At 28.4% G+C, this 17,972-nt stretch overlaps 1 protein-coding gene across 1 annotated transcript; it reads right to left on the minus strand.

The window, feature by feature from the left end:
* Nucleotides 1-2,370: 2,370 nt before the first annotated feature.
* On the minus strand, nucleotides 2,371-17,466 carry LOC132946191 (ATP-binding cassette sub-family C member 4-like). Its single transcript, XM_061016059.1, has 26 exons — nucleotides 17,289-17,466; nucleotides 17,111-17,194; nucleotides 14,709-14,819; nucleotides 14,490-14,624; nucleotides 13,549-13,759; nucleotides 11,557-11,779; nucleotides 11,293-11,449; nucleotides 11,062-11,200; nucleotides 9,557-9,667; nucleotides 9,150-9,437; nucleotides 8,524-8,688; nucleotides 7,767-7,888; nucleotides 7,605-7,702; nucleotides 7,443-7,528; nucleotides 6,962-7,356; nucleotides 6,585-6,877; nucleotides 6,429-6,508; nucleotides 6,181-6,331; nucleotides 5,976-6,082; nucleotides 5,743-5,866; nucleotides 5,500-5,670; nucleotides 5,291-5,418; nucleotides 4,988-5,233; nucleotides 4,731-4,903; nucleotides 4,415-4,655; nucleotides 2,371-4,322 (listed from the first exon to the last, which is right to left on the minus strand). Exons 1-26 carry the CDS (start codon nucleotides 17,294-17,296, stop codon nucleotides 4,281-4,283), a joined length of 4,089 nt encoding a protein of 1,362 aa, XP_060872042.1. The 5' UTR covers nucleotides 17,297-17,466; the 3' UTR covers nucleotides 2,371-4,280.
* Nucleotides 17,467-17,972: the final 506 nt, after the last annotated feature.

Consider the following 17,972-nt stretch of genomic DNA (forward strand, 5'->3'; position numbering starts at 1 on the left):
CATTCATGGTATTTCAATAAAATAATAAAAGTTAGATATAAAAAACAAGGGGTGCTAAATTTTAACTTGGGGGTGCTAAAGACCTTTTTGCACCCCCCTAGTTGCGCCACTGTTGGCAGGTGCTCATGCGAGCAGTGAAAAGCTACGGCAGGCTAACACATAGACGTGTTATCAGCAGTAGCGTTGTTAAAGGTTAATAGGAATACACGTAAGGTAATGATCAGGCACGAAAATATGAAAATATAAAAGCAAATCACAACAAAAAGCTCTTGGTCAGCAGTCACCCCCTCCCACAGATGACATTATATTACGTGAACAACTTATGGGTTTTTGGTGTAAAAGATGGTTTCTTTAAACACATTTCATACATTAAAATGGGACATCTTCACGTTTGATGAAGGGGATGGAGTGGAGAGGGAGGGTCTTGAGTGTTCCTAGATGTTCCTCATAAAATAGAACTTTCAGGAATTGTATGAGTGCTACTTGTATGAGCGTGTGTATAATTTATTATACATTATAGGAAAAAGTAGTTTGTTAAAATTCAAATTTCAGATAGGTTCAATAGCATCTATGTCAAAATTATCTCTACCTACCAATACAATTCTTCATAATCAATATTTCAGTTACATTGTCTTAGTTCTTATCAATGTACAAGTATTTCTAAAAGCAAATTATTATCTCTTATATTAATAAAAATCAAAAGCTGTTTGTTAGTCTGGCTAAAACTAAAAGAAGGCTTGACCGATTTGTCTGAATTTTCTTCGTAATTGTTAGGACAAGGTTTGTACGAAATAAATCTTTCTGCTATCTTCTGTATTATATATATATATATATATAATATACACTTACGTACGCACATAGCGGGGTATATATACTTATGGGCTATGCTATCTATATATCCCTATTGTCTACATAGTGATAATATACTGCTTGCATATCACAAGCCGTGCGGGATGACTATATTATAAATTATAATATAATCGAACGTTTCTTGACTGATTCACTAACTGATCAACGTAAAGCTTAAGCAATGATAGCATGAGGATTGTAATTTTCATGGTACCTTCGTATTCCATGTAAGTGTGCACTATGAAAGCATTTTCCAAAATTTGCATTTTAAAATGGCGCACAAGCATTTTCAGGTTCAAGATGATTGTTGAAAATGTTTAAGTTTTGAACACCATTATCCATTACACCGAATATTAAATAACGAATTTAACAAAGTTTGAATAATATAGAGTTCGCACTTTTAACGGGACAACGAATTGCACGAGACCAGATAGTATTAAATAAAATGTATTAAATGGAAAATGTTATGGATTAATTATTAAATTTCATCAAATATGCGCAATTATTGTGCTCAACATAATATTATACATAATATAGGTAGTTTTTTGGCTTTTGTTGTATAAATACAAATCTGTTGATTTGATTTTAAATTGTGTAGGTCATTATGATATGAATTTGTAAAGTTATTATTTTTTAGAAAATTCACTTTTTAGTTATATGCTGCCTATTCGTTTTCAATTTAAAATATCAAATCATATTATATTTTATATGTATTCATGCGTAGCACGTCTATAATGATGACGCGGCGCCCTGTATAGGCAATTCGAAGCTATATATGAGTATAAAATATTTACTATGATATAAATAAGTATTAAGATAATAAAACGAGCAATATTAGTGGTATTGTATAATTGTATATTTCTAAATTGTATAATTTAATTGTTTATCAAATTATATTATATTTATGGTTTAAAACCCAATTTCATGAAATTATTAATGGTGTACAATGTACATATAATATCATTGTATACGAGAAACGATTCTGAGCGAAGACGGCCAGTCTATCTGACTAAAAAATATATTTTATTATATTATTGTGAATAAAGTAATTTATTTATCAATCTACGCGGAACTTTGTTTTAAACCTTCAATTCTTAGCTATAAAAGTTGAACATTATATATATTTTTAACTAAAAAATCATTTTTTAATTTTAAATTTGATACATTTTGTCAAAATTCGAAGTTTAAATACTCATAAATAAAATATGTGCTTTTGAATTCTTAATATTTTTCAACTGTTATTGTAAGTTCATAGTATATTAATGTATGTTTTATGATTATCGACTAGGTATCATTATTTATTGGATTGTTTCCACTTTACATTACTTTTTCAATTCTTAAGAAAAAAAATGTTTTTTCTAAAAATTTTTCAATTTTTCCGGTAAATCATAGTTCTTTTCGTCAAAACCTGGGTCTTTTTTCGGAAATGTTGATCCCTAGTAAAAATATATTGTCACTAAACTACTAAAGAACCATCATGATTACCAACCTAAAAATTCGATTCTGTATTTTTTATAGTATCATCTGCGTTTTCGAAACACGATATGTTCGCCGTAAACAGCGATTTTAAATGTTCAACATTCAGTGTATAGGAATATTAGAGGATAAATAAAAAAAAAGGTTTGTCAGTTATTAAAACTCGAACTGTAGTATATTATATAAATTGATAATACCTATGATGTATTATTGTTAATATCGTATACAAACGTCCTATCTCCAACAGCATTTAGTATCGATTGTATAATACTTATAGACATTATACTTATTGACCAGCCTTACCTATGTTACTTACAGTGTAAGCCTACACTCTTACATTGAGAGGGCGTGATTAAGTGACTGAACTGTGAGCAACCAATTAACGCACGCACACAGTAATAATCATAGACCTATAACCTTATGGATATATGGACTATGGTAATAATAGGTATATCGTCACTAAAGAAACATCATAATTCATTAGTCATTAGTAATGACCATATTTGACCATTTTTCATTTTATAAGTGCATATTTGACAATTATTTATAAGAGGAGTATAAGTCGATCGGCGATTACTATAAATTATAAATGTATTATTACTTATCGGTACACCACACGCGTGATTCCCGATAATGATACCAAATACAAAAAGCAAACCATTCCACAATTTTTAAGCTTTTTGACCAATCATTGAACATGCTCTGGCCACGGGGTGTAAAATACGATGAAGTGATTTTATTTGTAAGTAACGCCGCGCCTTACATGATGAAGACCGGTAAAGCAATTCAAAATTTGTATACTAAAGTAATATATGTTACTTGTCTAGCACACGGGCTTCACCGTGTTGCTGAAGAAATAAGAAACCAGTATAAAAACGTCGATCAACTCGTATCCAATGTAAAAAAATCATTTCTTAAGGCGCCGTCACGTATTCAAATATTAAAATCTGTTGCACCTGATATTCTATTACCTCCGCAGCCTATTTTGACCAGGTGGGGTACATGGATAGATGCGGCTTCATACTATTGCAATCATTTTAAAATAATTGAACGCGTAATTGATATGCTTGATGAAAACGATGCAGAATCTATCAAGAAATGTAAACAAATTTTAAAATCAAATAATTTTGAGCCCCCAAAGTACCAACTAGATTCACTTTCCTATCAAAAAAGATACTGTTGAAGAAAAACCAAGCACTTTTACGGCAAAGAAAAAAAAATAAATAAAAATAAAAAAAAAACACACACATCAATGTATAATCAATACATTCATCGTTCCAGAATCTAAAAATAAAAAAAACCGGAAACTTAAAATGCCCGTAAACAGTTCAAAATAAGACAAAATATTTTGAAAATGTTATGGTGTATAGAAAATGCTTATATAAACATTCAGAAAAAATTTAAGGTATCTACGGTTATTTGTTTTAGAGTTACACCAAAAACCAAAACCAAATTTTTGCGTAAAAATTCCCGTTTTCATTAATTTTTCTTTTGTTTTTCACGGCGCTTTTGAAAATTACTGGAAATCAATTTAAAGACCCCCCAAAGGTTAGTACCAACAAGATTCACTTTCCTATCAGAAAAGATAATGTTGAAGAAAATCTGAGCACTTTTACTGTCCTCAGATGACAAGAGGTGATGTCAGGCACATAAAAAAAAATTTTAAAAAACACATAATTGTAAAATAAATGCATTTATCACTCCGCTCAGAATCTAAAATATCAAATATTTACTGTATACTATTAGATTATATATTACTACCATAATATACCATGCTTATAGGTACTTCAAAAAATAATTACAATTATTTATTTATTTTTTAGTTGAAATAGAGATAGCTGAGAAACATACAAGGAAGGGAACAAAAATGTAATTATTCTATAGACTATAACGATACATTTGTGATTGACAAACGAAGACTCTATTTAAAAAAACTTATTCAAAAATTTGATTGCTCAGATTTTTTCATCAACTGGAGACCGGACTTTTGTAAAATTCTAAAAAAAATTATGGTAAAAAGATTCATATTATAAAAGATCACATATTTTATATTGATGTAATGAGAAAATATGGATTTCTTGATAAGTACCTCAGATGCCACAGCATGTAAAAAACAAGCAGTATCCTTTCCTGCCTGTTCTACCATTTTGTAGAAAAATCCATCAGTGTTTTTCAACAAAGTATATGGATGGTCAAATTCAATTATTTTTCCAGAATCCATAACTAGTACTTTATCGGAGTCCATAATAGTATTTAGACGGTGAGCAATTGTTAGTACTGTGCAAAACCTAAATTTATTTCTAATTGTATTTTGAATCAACTTATCAGTCCTGTAAAAAAAATTAGTATGTATGTGATTAAATAATATTGGATTACAATAAAGCAGTTATCAACACTTTTATTACATTGGATCGACATTGGCGGTGGCCTCATCCAATATCAGGATTTTATTTTTTTGTACTATTGCTCTAGCCAAACAAACTAATTGCCTTTGACCAACACTGAAATTTGATCCACTCGCGGAAATTTTCGAGTTTAGACCGTCGGGCAAATCTTCTACGAACTCTTTGAGTTCTACCTTTTTAATTATTAAAAATATTTTCAGTCAATTAAGAAAAGAAATTATTTTTTGTTGTTAGGTGAAATTAATTAAAAAATATACTTCATCTAGTGCATTCCAAAGAGCATGATCCGGGTATTCGTCAAATGGATCTATGTTTGTTCGCATTGTCCCAGAAAATAATACTGGTTCTTGAGGAATAATGGACAACTTAGATCTGAGGTCATTCAGTTCTAATTCGTGTATATCTATACCGTCAATGATGATTTTGCCTTCATTCAGAGTTAATCTAAACAATGCTCCGATAAAGGACGATTTACCTGCGCCGGTCCTACCAACAATACCCACCTAAAAAAACGTAAAACTATAATTATTTAACATTTAAAATGACACTCAATCAACTACTTTTTCCATTGTCTGAATTTGAATATTTAGATTTTTTAATACATATGGTGAATCTGAACTGTAACGTAAATTAAAATCTTTGAAAACAATTTTACCAGCATAAGGCCACCCTTTTGGTCGTGTTTTTTCTAGAAAAAAAATAATCATTTTAATATTAAATATTTATTGGACATGAATAAATTATTAAAATAACAATTATTAAATGTTACTAGTAGTAGATTGAAGAGTATCTTCTAATGGCAAATGTGTGTATTCGAATATTCTTTCAACTGGTACCATATGGATTTCTAAAGATGTGGATTGTTTTATCCCCCATTGAATCCTACCGAGTAATGCCATCACTTGTGTAAGGGCTAGACCAACACTTCCTCCATACATATCTGAAATTAAATTAAATATATTTGAATAACATTTTAATAATTGAATCTGATGTATTTTAGTTCTTGACTTACTGTTGTCGATTAGTAAAAAGCTGGATATTACAATACTGATATAAATAATACAGATTATATCCAACCAAAACCCAAATCCTTGATTTAAACAGATACACAAATGTGAAGCACAGGTATGTAAATCCTAAATGTATATAAAACAAATATCTATTATATTACTGCGATACAAATAATATATAAAACCACTCAAATAATTGTGGGTTTATCCTTTTATAATAATAATTTTAAATTACTTGATGTTTATCAAATTCTCTAGATAAAATATCTTCTACTTTAAATGCTCTTATTGTTGTTAAACCTTGTAATGATGCATTCATATGAGCTAATACTGGACTTCGTGCTATTTAAAGTTATAAATAAACAATTGTTTTTAATTGAAAATAAAATACATACAATAGGTAAGTACACATATATTTACAATTTAAATATGATACTTACTAGTTCCTTCTAATTTTTTGACACATTGAGATGTATTAAAACACAAATATCTTAGTTTGTAAATTATAATTCCCACGATAATTGTTGGTATAATAAGATGAATATTAGTTGATGCAACAATAAATACAGTTCCCAGAATAAACAAAATAGTCTAATACAAATAAATAAATAATTCCAAAGCATTTTATTTAAATACAAAAACAAATATTAAAGTAAAGTAAATAATTAACATTTAGTTAATTTATTACTTGAATAGAATCCAAAAAAATATTTGGTAAAGTTTTATCCATCTCTCCCATGTCTTTAGAAAAACGGTTCAATATCTGTCCTGTTTATGATAGCATACAAAATGTATAATAATATTATTATGTAAATCACAGAATTTAAAAATAATAATTACCTACCTGATGAATTTGTATTGAAAAAAAACATACTGGTTCTTATAATGGAATCGTACATTTGATTGTGTAAATTTATTGAAGCTTTTGTAGTAATTTTAACAAATATAGCAGACCTGATGATACCTGATATTATCAGGGAAACAATTAATAAAACATAAATAATAACAAAATGTTGCTGGAAATTTGACAACAACAATGACGCTGATGCACTATTATATGAATCACGAGACACTGATGTATTAGTATCGTGAGATGTATTTAAAAGTTTATGAAATTCATAAACTTCCTGATTAACCCTGAAAATTGGATATACAAAATACATTTATATTTCTATATTTTAATAGTTATAAATTATAATATAGTAGCTGTAGAAAAAGTACCAAAAACTAAGCCAAAAATCTCCACTGGTAATTAGAACTTGAGTTAAAATGCACATAAAAATACAAAACCAAATGTTAATTGTGCTTCCACCAGCCAAAATGTATGATATAAATATATTTTTGGAATTATATTCATATGACTGGGGAGGTGATATGGCATTGGGGTTTGAATATTTGTCATCAGTAATTTGATTTTCATATTTAGACGATATAATGCTCTTGTTGGATCCATGATGCAGAGAAGAAACCAAGCGTGATTTGGCACTATTGATTTTGATATTAGTTGTTTCATTTTCGTTTTCAATATTAGTATCCTCTGAAGATTCAAGTAATTTTGCAACGTCAAAACTGGAAGCTTTTAGGTCTTGATAAGATCCTTCACTTACTATATTTCCCTGAAAATAATAATAAACTATATAGCTTTAAGGTTAGAACAACTATATATAATTCAGTAGCCCAAAGATTATAGACTTATACTAACATTATCCATTAGAACAATTTGATCAATGTCTGATAAATATTGTACTTGGTGCGTAATAAGAACACATGTTTTTGCTTTTAGGTAGTCTATTAATCAAAAACAATAAGATATATATATATATATATATATGTGTTTACACAATTTAAAAATTCTTATATGTACCTAAAATGCATTTTTCAAATAAATGCTTGCCAACTTTAACATCAACAGCTGAAAGAGGATCATCCAGTAAGTAAATATCTGCTTGTTTGTAAACCGCTCTGAAATAAATATTTTAGAATTATTAAATGGTAAATCATGGTTAGTTTTCTAGTTAATATTTGCCTCGCTAAATTAATTCTAGCTCTTTGTCCTCCACTTAAGGTTATTCCTCTTTCTCCCACTATCGTCTCATCGCCAAGTGGAAATTGTTCAAAATCGCTTTTTAGTGCGCATACATCAACAACCTATTTAAAAATCATTTCAATTAACTGTATTCTAAATTTAAAGTATATAATAGTAAATAACTAGTTGATCCACACGATTCCGTTGCCCAATAAAAATGTCAACTCTGTATGATTCAAACTGTATTTAATTCGTGATTTTTTTTTTAATTCGGTGTAATGGTTTTCAAAACTTTAAAAATGTTCATCGATCATCTTGAATCTCAAAATATTTTTGCAAGCACCAATTTAAAACACGAATTTTGGAAAATGCTTTCTTAGTGTACACTTACATCGTATAGTACGAAGGTAGCGTGATAATTGCAAGCATCAAGCTATCATTGTTTAGGCTCTACATTGGTCAGTCAGAGAGTCAGTCAGGACACGTTTGATTATAATATTATATTATAGCCATCCTGTCCGGCGTTAACCGTTAACACGCTCGTGATATGCGAGCAGTACCTATATTTTTATGCAGGTAATCCATTTATCCACCTGTGATTTAATGCAGTCTGCAAACCCTGCGACTTGTGACATATGTAATTACGAATGTTGTTTTAACACGTTGAATGCCACGGTGTTTATGATGTACATGTGTAGATTCCCGAGACAACAGTAAACAAATTAGCGTTAGGAATACCATACTTATAAATTCATACTTGTTTGAATCGTTCTTTATCCATCGGTGATCCAAATAGGATATTTTGTTGAACAGACCCAGAAAATATCCACGGTTCCTGTGGTGCATAAGACACTACTCCATGCACTGAAATTCTGCCTTCAGAAATTGGCAATTCCCGTAAAATTGCTTGTATTAATGAACTCTGCGTATAGAATATGATACTCATAAGTTATGTTTTACTTAAAAGAAATATTTTTTTATTATTTCCTGTGTGTACCCATGTTCACCTTCAATTCATTTTTATTAATTTAACTAGGTAGTTGAATTTTTGGAAACATTTTTAAACTTTGACTTGCTTTCCTGCTCTAATTCATTATTGAACTCAATATTGATAGTAACTTTTTAGGTTTATAAATGAGATCAGACTGCAACCTCCATCCGTCATGCTATAAGTTTATTTAGATGTTTTTATGATTCATATTTCACATGTTATTATGTGTAAATAATGCTGAATAGTAACGTTGTAAATCAACATTTTCAAATATATAAACCAATATAATTATTTTAATAAATCTGTATTTTGATTAAAATATCCTATGATAACGACAGTGAGATAGCCTCTGATATATATGGTATTAAATATTAATAATGTAGTATATTCACCTTTCCAGCTCCTACTGATCCAATAACTGCAAGCAATCGTCCAGGTCTTACGGTTAAATTAATTTTTTCTAATGTGTTACTATTTTGATCGTCCGTCCATTTTGCAGTAGCATTTATAATGACTATACCATTATCATCATTAAGTTCAGTTTCTTTTTCAAAATCCTTATAGTCATTTTTAATCTTCTCATCAGCATTTTGTGATTTAATAACATCATATTCCACTGATGTGTCAGATTTCAAACAACATTTTGATATTTGATTCTTTTCCTCGAGTAATAAGAAGTTCTAAACAAAAAACGTATACTTAGATTTTCTTTTTTACATGTTAATTACTTATGATACATGGTATATTGTTTTATCACTTATATTTTGAAATAAATAAATATACAAATATTAGGATATACCTCGATGCGTTTAATGGATACAATAAATTCACCAATTTTCAACAAAGTAGAAGAAAACAGTACTACCATTGACACATGCAACACTGAGTATATTGATGTAAGAACATAAACCTTAAAGTTAATAATAAATATAGATTATTTTATTATAATTAAAATTAAAATAGTATAGTAAGCAGTGTCGAGTTGCTTGACAATGGGGCGCCGTACATTTGAGTGCAAGAACATTTATTTATTAATTAAAATTATAATAATACTATTATGCAATATCTTCTTAAGAATATTAAATCTACACAATTTTTAATAATTTAATTTATAATCAATATATATTTTTTTTAATTAACACAAATATTTGATTAGATATATTAAAGCTGTTACATAAATTAAAAACTGTAAGCATAGTTAAGTTTTTGTCTTGGTAGATTATAAATTCTTATCCATGTTATATGTATTATAATAGGGGATTTGGGCGATAGAAAGAAATATTGATAAGTACGCTGGTTATCCGAACGCCAATCAACCGGATGTGCAAAAAAAAGGTCTAATGATAAGTTTTATTGTATTGAACAACTGTGAACCTAACCAGATTAAAATATCATCATTTTTCAAACCTTAGTCCGTTTAATACGTAGTATTAAATAATATAATAATCTACTGCATAACAAAGTAACCTATGTCCTATATACATCAACGTGTATTATAAACGTATACATATACTGCAATAAAATCTAGAATTTATTATATTATATATATTATTTGCTCCCAATTTTCATTGCGCCTAAAAGTCCCGCACCCAATTTTCCGTGCCCTATTGTCCTGCGCCCAAGTGTCAGCATATTCCTAAACACTAGCGATTTACAGTAAGTTGTTAATAAGTCCCGTGTGTTGTCTCCATATTTTAAACGTACCAAATTTGTATTGAACAGGACTAGTTTTCAATTGTAAGTTTTAAATTTGAACATAAGATTGTTTCAATCTCTAATAAATCTTAAATATTAAAAGATTAGGCCGCAGAAATATAAACCAGTGATGAGGGGGTGGTGGAGCGAAGTAAAAATTTCTGATAACACAGCACATACTATATTTTGATTTTACAATAATTAGTGATAAAACAATCATTCATATTAACTAAAATCTACTCATCAGTTACATAAAAAGTAATAATGATGTTACTAACTACAGTAATTAGATTTCAAGTATATAGGTCAATAATTAAATTCTAAGAAATAAAAACTCCCACCGTCTTAAACAAAATTGGCCCAGGGACCTACTTGACATTTAAAACAAATTATTGGACCCCCCCTTCTATCACGCTGTCTAGTCCTGTATACTTGTAACCCTCCCATATTATCTATTGTATACATTTATTACAGATTGTATAATATTCTTGTTTTCTAATAATAAATAAATAAATAAAAACTAAGAACACAATATTGGTTGTGCTGAACACGAGACAACACATGCGGCGGGTACATTTTCTTCTTAACTTTATATACTTTATTATTTACTTTGTGCACAGATATGTGATTTCCTAGTAAGATGTACAATACAATACTGACGAATAATTGAAATCTTGTTTGAAATACTTTGAACGAAATAGAAATGAATCCAATAAATGTCGATCCTTTAATCTGTTCAACTTCCATTCTATAGTTTATAATGACACCAATATAATACTAAATACTTATTATTTATTATATATAAATATTTTACTTATTATACAATTGTAAAAAACATACTTTCTCACATATTCTATAAGTTTACTAAAAGGTTTTTCCCAAGTGTACATTTTGATCACCTGTATTCCCAAAATGATTTCATTCATAAGACGTATTCTCTCATCGGTCTTCTTTGTCGTTTTTAAATGGATTTCAGACATTTTTTTCCCCATCCAACCTGATAATAAATTAAACAAGTTATACACGATTTAAGCATGCTAAATGAAATGATTTCAAATAAATTATTTCATATCACCGATTTCAAATAATTTATGGTCAACCAACCTTGTAACGGGATAAAGAAAAAAAAGGTTGATATTCCAATTAACGAGGACACGCCAATTTCCTGCCACAATAAATATGTAACCACTATTGTTTGCAAAGGTCCAATCCATAAATTATGTAATTTTTGTAATGAAATGTCGATATGATTTACATCATTCGATATCAAATTTATCATTTGGCCAACTGTTGTTTCACCAAGAGCTTTATTGCTCAGAAATAATGTCTAAGTAAAAACGGTTATATAATTATATAAAACTATTTTTTAATCGTAAAATAAAGATAAACAAAAAGCGGGTAAGTGGATGTCGCTCTGCTGTACAGTTGGTTACTAGTGGACCACTGTAATGGATGGTATTAAATTCAAATTCAATGATATATTACATTATTTACGGAAAACGATTCTGAGCAGAAACTGTTTGTTAGCCTAGGATATTTTATATTATATTTATATTGTATACACCTAAGTATATAACTATTACGTTTAGGGATTAGAAATACGTTTTTTTTTATTAATATGGTTTTGAACGTAATACAAATGAACATGAATGCAACTTGGAGAATTGAAAAGACGAAATAAAATTCGTTGCCTGACGCTCATGTACGATCTTTTATGTAATAATGTAATATGGAAATAAATAATAATACGAGTGTCGACGATAAATCCGGTCTATCTTGTTGAACAACGTTTGACAAATTTATTGGTATGTTGTTTTATCGTCGCGTCGGCTGCGAATAAAGTTGAGAATTATTATTTATATTCGTATGTGTAATGTTTACCTATATGTATTATGTACATTTATTATTAATATATTTGCATAGGCCTAACAAGATGATTTTATTGTTTGGTGATGGGGCTTAAACCCCAACAACAACAATTTCATACTAAAATAGCTATTAAGGTCAGCTGATCCTCACCCACACCATCCAACATTGTATAAAATAAATAATCAATAATTAATAGGTATAATTAATTAAAGTAATAACTAAAAATTCTACTGTATTAATTAGAATGCTCAACTTTATTTTAATATAAATATGTTTTCAGACTGGGTACAGATATTTTTATTCTCTAACCGATGTTGGTCTCTAACTCTTGGTTTATTCACCATAGAAACGAATAAATTGTAAAAATTACATAATTTCCACTAGGTATATTATACACAATTAATGGTTAGTTATTAGATAATACATATTTGTGATTCATAATATAACACAAAGCACAATGTACGCAGTCATCCTGAACTCCTAAATAAAAGTCTATGTATTTTTTTAAATGAGACACTAGACTAACAAGTTACTGGTTATCTACTGGCTATTATATTGATCTGTAATGTCGAATTAAAGTATTTAAAACTATTTTTTACCTCCATCTGAATTTTTTTAAACTTTTAAACTTATAAGTTCTCCACCAGCCACCACGTATATTACTATTATGTTTATGTATATGAGTGTGAAAGTTTTGCTTCAATTTATTCAATATTTGAAATAAAAAAAATCGGGAAAAAGTCTCAGAGTTATAGTAGGTACGTTTTGATTGTACCTTATAAGTTATAACTAAGTAAGGCACTGTATTAAATTTAATGATAAATGGTCGTATACACATATGAACTTGATTCTGAGTGAAGCCTTGGATCCACCCGATTAGCAACTATTTTAGACTTTCTAAGGATAGTTTATGTTTTATAATATTTAGGTACCTATTTTATAAATATTGAATATAGTATTCTCTTAAGTCGGCAGCATAAAGTATGAAGTATAATATGCAATACATCACTTGTAAGTTATAATTTATAACCAGCGTTTTCAAATTGCATGCGAAAATAATTATCTGTATGTCGAATAACGCGTGTTTTTTTGTTCAAAAATATCAAAATAATTTTAAATATTATACAGCAAAAATGTATCCACTAAACACTATCCATGGTTCGATGGCTAGCAACCACTGTGTAATAGCAGAATAATATTATCTGTAAGAATATTTTGTAGGTTTACCTTTCTATAAATTAGAGACGAGCACGCAACTCGCACCTTCATCGATTCATTGAAGACTTCCTGATACGTTAAATATTCTATGATTGTTGTTATAAATAAGCTGATTACTAAACCAGATGTGCATATGTATGCATATCTTATATCAGAGTTTTTGGAATTATCAGGATTAAAATATTCCAATAGTTCACCAATTAATATAGGTTCAGATATTCTGTAATAATAGTGTAAATTAAGTTAGTTAATTTTTTAAAAATGTTCTCAGTTATGGAGTTTATTAAATGAAGATAAATAAAAAAAAACTAATTTTAGCGCTTTTGTCACCAACACCAAATGATTATAGATTATTTCAAGATGTTATAAAAATAAGCAGACAAAAATTTGGACTCAAACATACAAACTTTTTTTTTTTTAAAGTTTATAAAGAAACTAGCTGAATTACTCGGCGTAGCCAGGAAAAAAAATTCCGATTGATCCTTTTGGGTTATACGTTGTGGAAGCAATGTCTTTTTAAGTATAAATTATATTATATTATTTTAATATATAGTCATCTCGACCTGCGTTTTCCGTGAGATTAGCTTGTGATTATGCAAGCAGTATATTGACAGGTAAGCAATCTACCTGCGATAACATTTTTTTTTATATGTTTAATCCTAATTTTTGTCTTTTGATTTCTTTATAACATCTTTTGTTCTATTGTCGTAGTCCCTCTATATAAATAACTAGTACCCACTACCCAAGGTGTATTCATCACTTATCATTTATTCATTTATGATAAATACACCATGCTAATATCATGTGTCGTATACGACGATTACAGAAATACACAAATAAACGAACTTTATATTATAATAAACACTTATTAAACATTGACGTCCAGTGGCGATCGAGTCACACGATCACCACTCACTAACCACAAAATAAATTTAAAAAAAAAATCTTACTTGAATATAGTGTTAAGTATGCAAAGTATAAATCCGAGAAACATATATTTGGCACCAAACATTCGGATCAAAACTCTTAAAAATTTCGGCTTTCGATTCGCTAAATATGCATTGGCCAACTCCGATCTCCATGTCCTAAATATGTGCCGAAAGAAATGCCAATTTACTTCAAAGTATTAATAAGAAATACTATAGTATTATACATTATAGTTGATTTACTTTTCTAATTGGTCGCCTAATGATGATGATGTGTGATCGTCTAATGTCGTATACAAATCTGTTTCAATTAAATCCCTGTGCCGTCCTATTTTAAATAGGTTTGACATCCAACTAAATAAATCATATAATAACTAAAAATCAGTATGATCATAAATTAATTTTTTTTTTATAATTATGTGTTTACTTAGTAATATACAAATAATTCAAATTATACAAAAACATGTTTTTAAAATCCACAATTATTGATTTAGAAAATAAAGATAGCTAGTTAATTGCATCACATTATATATATTATATATGAATAAAGACCTTATTGCCTATTGGTAATAATAGCTTAAAATTATAATATAATTTTGAAATTGGTAGTTTACATTTGAGAAAATTATGTAAAATAATGAAATTCCTATGATAGTAATGAACATAATATATAAGTCAATGTCGTCGTAACGTATGAGTAATATAATTTACATGTTACTGTGTCTGATTTTGTTATATCGGTATTACGACATTTCAATTGAAACGTTTAGTAATGAGTCGTATCATGTACAAACATTTACTCAAACACCAATTATCAAGAAACCAAAGTAAAAAGAACTGGTATTTATAATAATTTCACTCGTTTTGAACTGTTTACGGACATTATTTTAGTTTTTTTTTTCTATAAATGTCAATAAAATGTAATTATAGTTGGGTTAAAAAGCGTAAAAATGCAATATTAGGCTCTTGATATATTGTTACAAGGGCAGTTTAAGTAACCCACTTGTAACTTACTGAACAGCAGAATGATACTCACATACCCGCTTTTTAATATTTATATCTAAGATTTTAAAATATAATGGAACTCATTAGTTTATGTTACACTGGAATTAAATAATAATGTATTTAGCGTTATACTACAAATATTTTTATATGAAGGTCTCAACTTTGAAGTTTAATATTAATTGATGAAATTGGAGATATTCACGCTTAAAATAACGATTTATGATCAAACAATTCCTTTAGGAGTTGATGTAGCTTGGTGGTTAGCCTCAGTCACTAACGTGTTCTGAGGTCAAGAATTTGCCGGCGACGATAGTTCCCGAATAGATGACCACTCGGGTTTTTAATGACGAATCCTCCCTACATTCACGCGTTCCTCAATCAACCGTAACCCACCTAAAAAATGCTAATTGCCATAGTTTCTGATGCTTAAGATCAATAAAAATAAAAAATTAGTAATAAATTCAAAAACAAATAACCGTACCTACACACTTGGAATTTTTCAAACTGTTTATATGAGCTAATACCATTTTATAAGGATAGTGTAGAAATAACGAATTTTTTTAGCTAATTATAGACATTTGATATTCAATATTGGTACATTAAGCTGATTAGTAAGGCTTCAATATTCCAGATTTAAGGTGTTCTATTATTTTAAGATTGCTCTATTTGAAAAAAAAAATAATAATTATTATAATTATAATAATTATCGAAATAATAAAAAATAATTAAGAGCAATATCAAAAAATATACCTATCATGAATTAATACTTGTTAATATAGACTGACAGACCGTCTTCGCTCACTATTCAGAATCGTTTTCGTATGCACCTAATGAGTAATGATTTATTATTGAATTAAAATATAACACATAGATTACAGTGATAAACTCTATAATTTGGTATACTCGACACCTGCTGCACAGCAATTGCAATTCTTTACATATATTATTAATTTGTAAAAGTTAAATATTTTTCATACTAACCTAGTAAATAAGCTAATAAGTACTAATCTCTTGACAACATTTAATAAGACCACCTGTACTTCCTCTCTTAGCAGATTCCACTTATAAATTATAAATAGCAAGTTTAAGGGGACATTTTAAAGAGCATTTAAAATATTATATATTTAAATTGATTTTAGATTGATTTTAGATCTTTCTCGCTATCGTGTATTAATGCATATGATAGTATCTTAATGTAGTAGTGGTGAGGGGGGTGGGTATTATGAAACTAGATATATAAAACCCGTTACCTGAGAGGTCAAATAGTTTTTGTTAAAACAAAATATATGTTTGGTAGTAAAATAAAGTGATAGAGAAGAAATATGTGAATTTTAAATATATTTTGTAAATGTGTAATTGTCTGTGTAAAGGTTGTTTCGGGGTTGGACAATTTACGAGAAAGGGCGTGAACAATATTACTACCTATTTGTACTCGTATCAGATATAATATAATTTAGCAATATCTAATTTTGTATGATCGAAACCACATAAATATGAGTGAAACACTATCACAAATATTTATTATTACTTTTTAAATTCCAGTCTATTGGTATCTGCAATAATTTACTTATTTTTAATATACAAGTATATTTTAACTACTTATATAAGTACAAGTAAATATATTATTTTAATTTATTTACCGGTATGTGATAATTTCAAAAATATTTGCATTACATCTCGGGTTGCAAGGACGTTCTACTTTACGATCTGCTTTCGGTATTTCTCTTAAATAAAAATAATAAATTAAAAGAAATTGAAGTGGTTATTACTTATTACTTATTAGTTGATATAGATGTAATATTTGTATACATTTCTTACCTGTACATAATGTATATAGTACGGTTTTGTAATTCGTATTATGATTTCTGATGAAAACTTAGTGAATAATCATGTGAATCTAATATTTATTAGTCTTATATTGTATTCCTTGTGAAGGTATTTAAAAAAAATATTATTTTAATTACAATAAATTATTAGTATAGATACACGCACGCCGATTATCAACTAAGTAACTAACAGTACAACGCAATAATATTTTCCACCTCCTATAGGCATAACTAGTTTTATTCGAAATATTTAATCAGTATTCATCGTTCTAGTATAATAATTTATAATAGCGAGACTGTATTCAGTATGAACCAGTTATTCTCATCGGAATCATTTTTTTCTAACTAGTGCTAACTAGTGTTTATACATTTTAATTTTAATTTCTTCGTTAAGAGTAGAGTTGTGGTGCATGTGTTTTTCCTCTTTTCAGATATTTGTTTAAGCTGTTTCTTCGTTAACAAAGTTAAATATAATATGAAATAACTGTAAACGGCTGGGTGGCTTGGTCAATATACAAAATGTAATCTATAAGTTTGAATAATATTTTTTTTGTTTGATAAAAAAGCTTGAAAATTTAATAAAAGGTTCCTCGTAAGTTGGAAATATTGGGAAATATTAAAGACACAAGGGCACAATTTTTTTTATAAGCATTTAAAGTTTTAAATGTTGACAGAA

Source organism: Metopolophium dirhodum, chromosome 6 (genome assembly GCF_019925205.1).
Source record: "Metopolophium dirhodum isolate CAU chromosome 6, ASM1992520v1, whole genome shotgun sequence".
Classification (NCBI taxonomy): Eukaryota; Metazoa; Arthropoda; class Insecta; order Hemiptera; family Aphididae; genus Metopolophium; species Metopolophium dirhodum.

What these genes read in the sequence shown, in the direction of transcription:
- LOC132946191 (XM_061016059.1), bottom strand. An exon ending in TTTCTTTATCCCGTTACAAG is followed by an intron (nt 11,450 to 11,556) that starts GTTGGTTGACCA and finishes ATTTATTATCAG; the next exon opens with GTTGGATGGGGAAAAAAATG. An exon ending in TATCCATTAAACGCATCGAG is followed by an intron (nt 9,438 to 9,556) that starts GTATATCCTAAT and finishes TTTTTTGTTTAG; the next exon opens with AACTTCTTATTACTCGAGGA.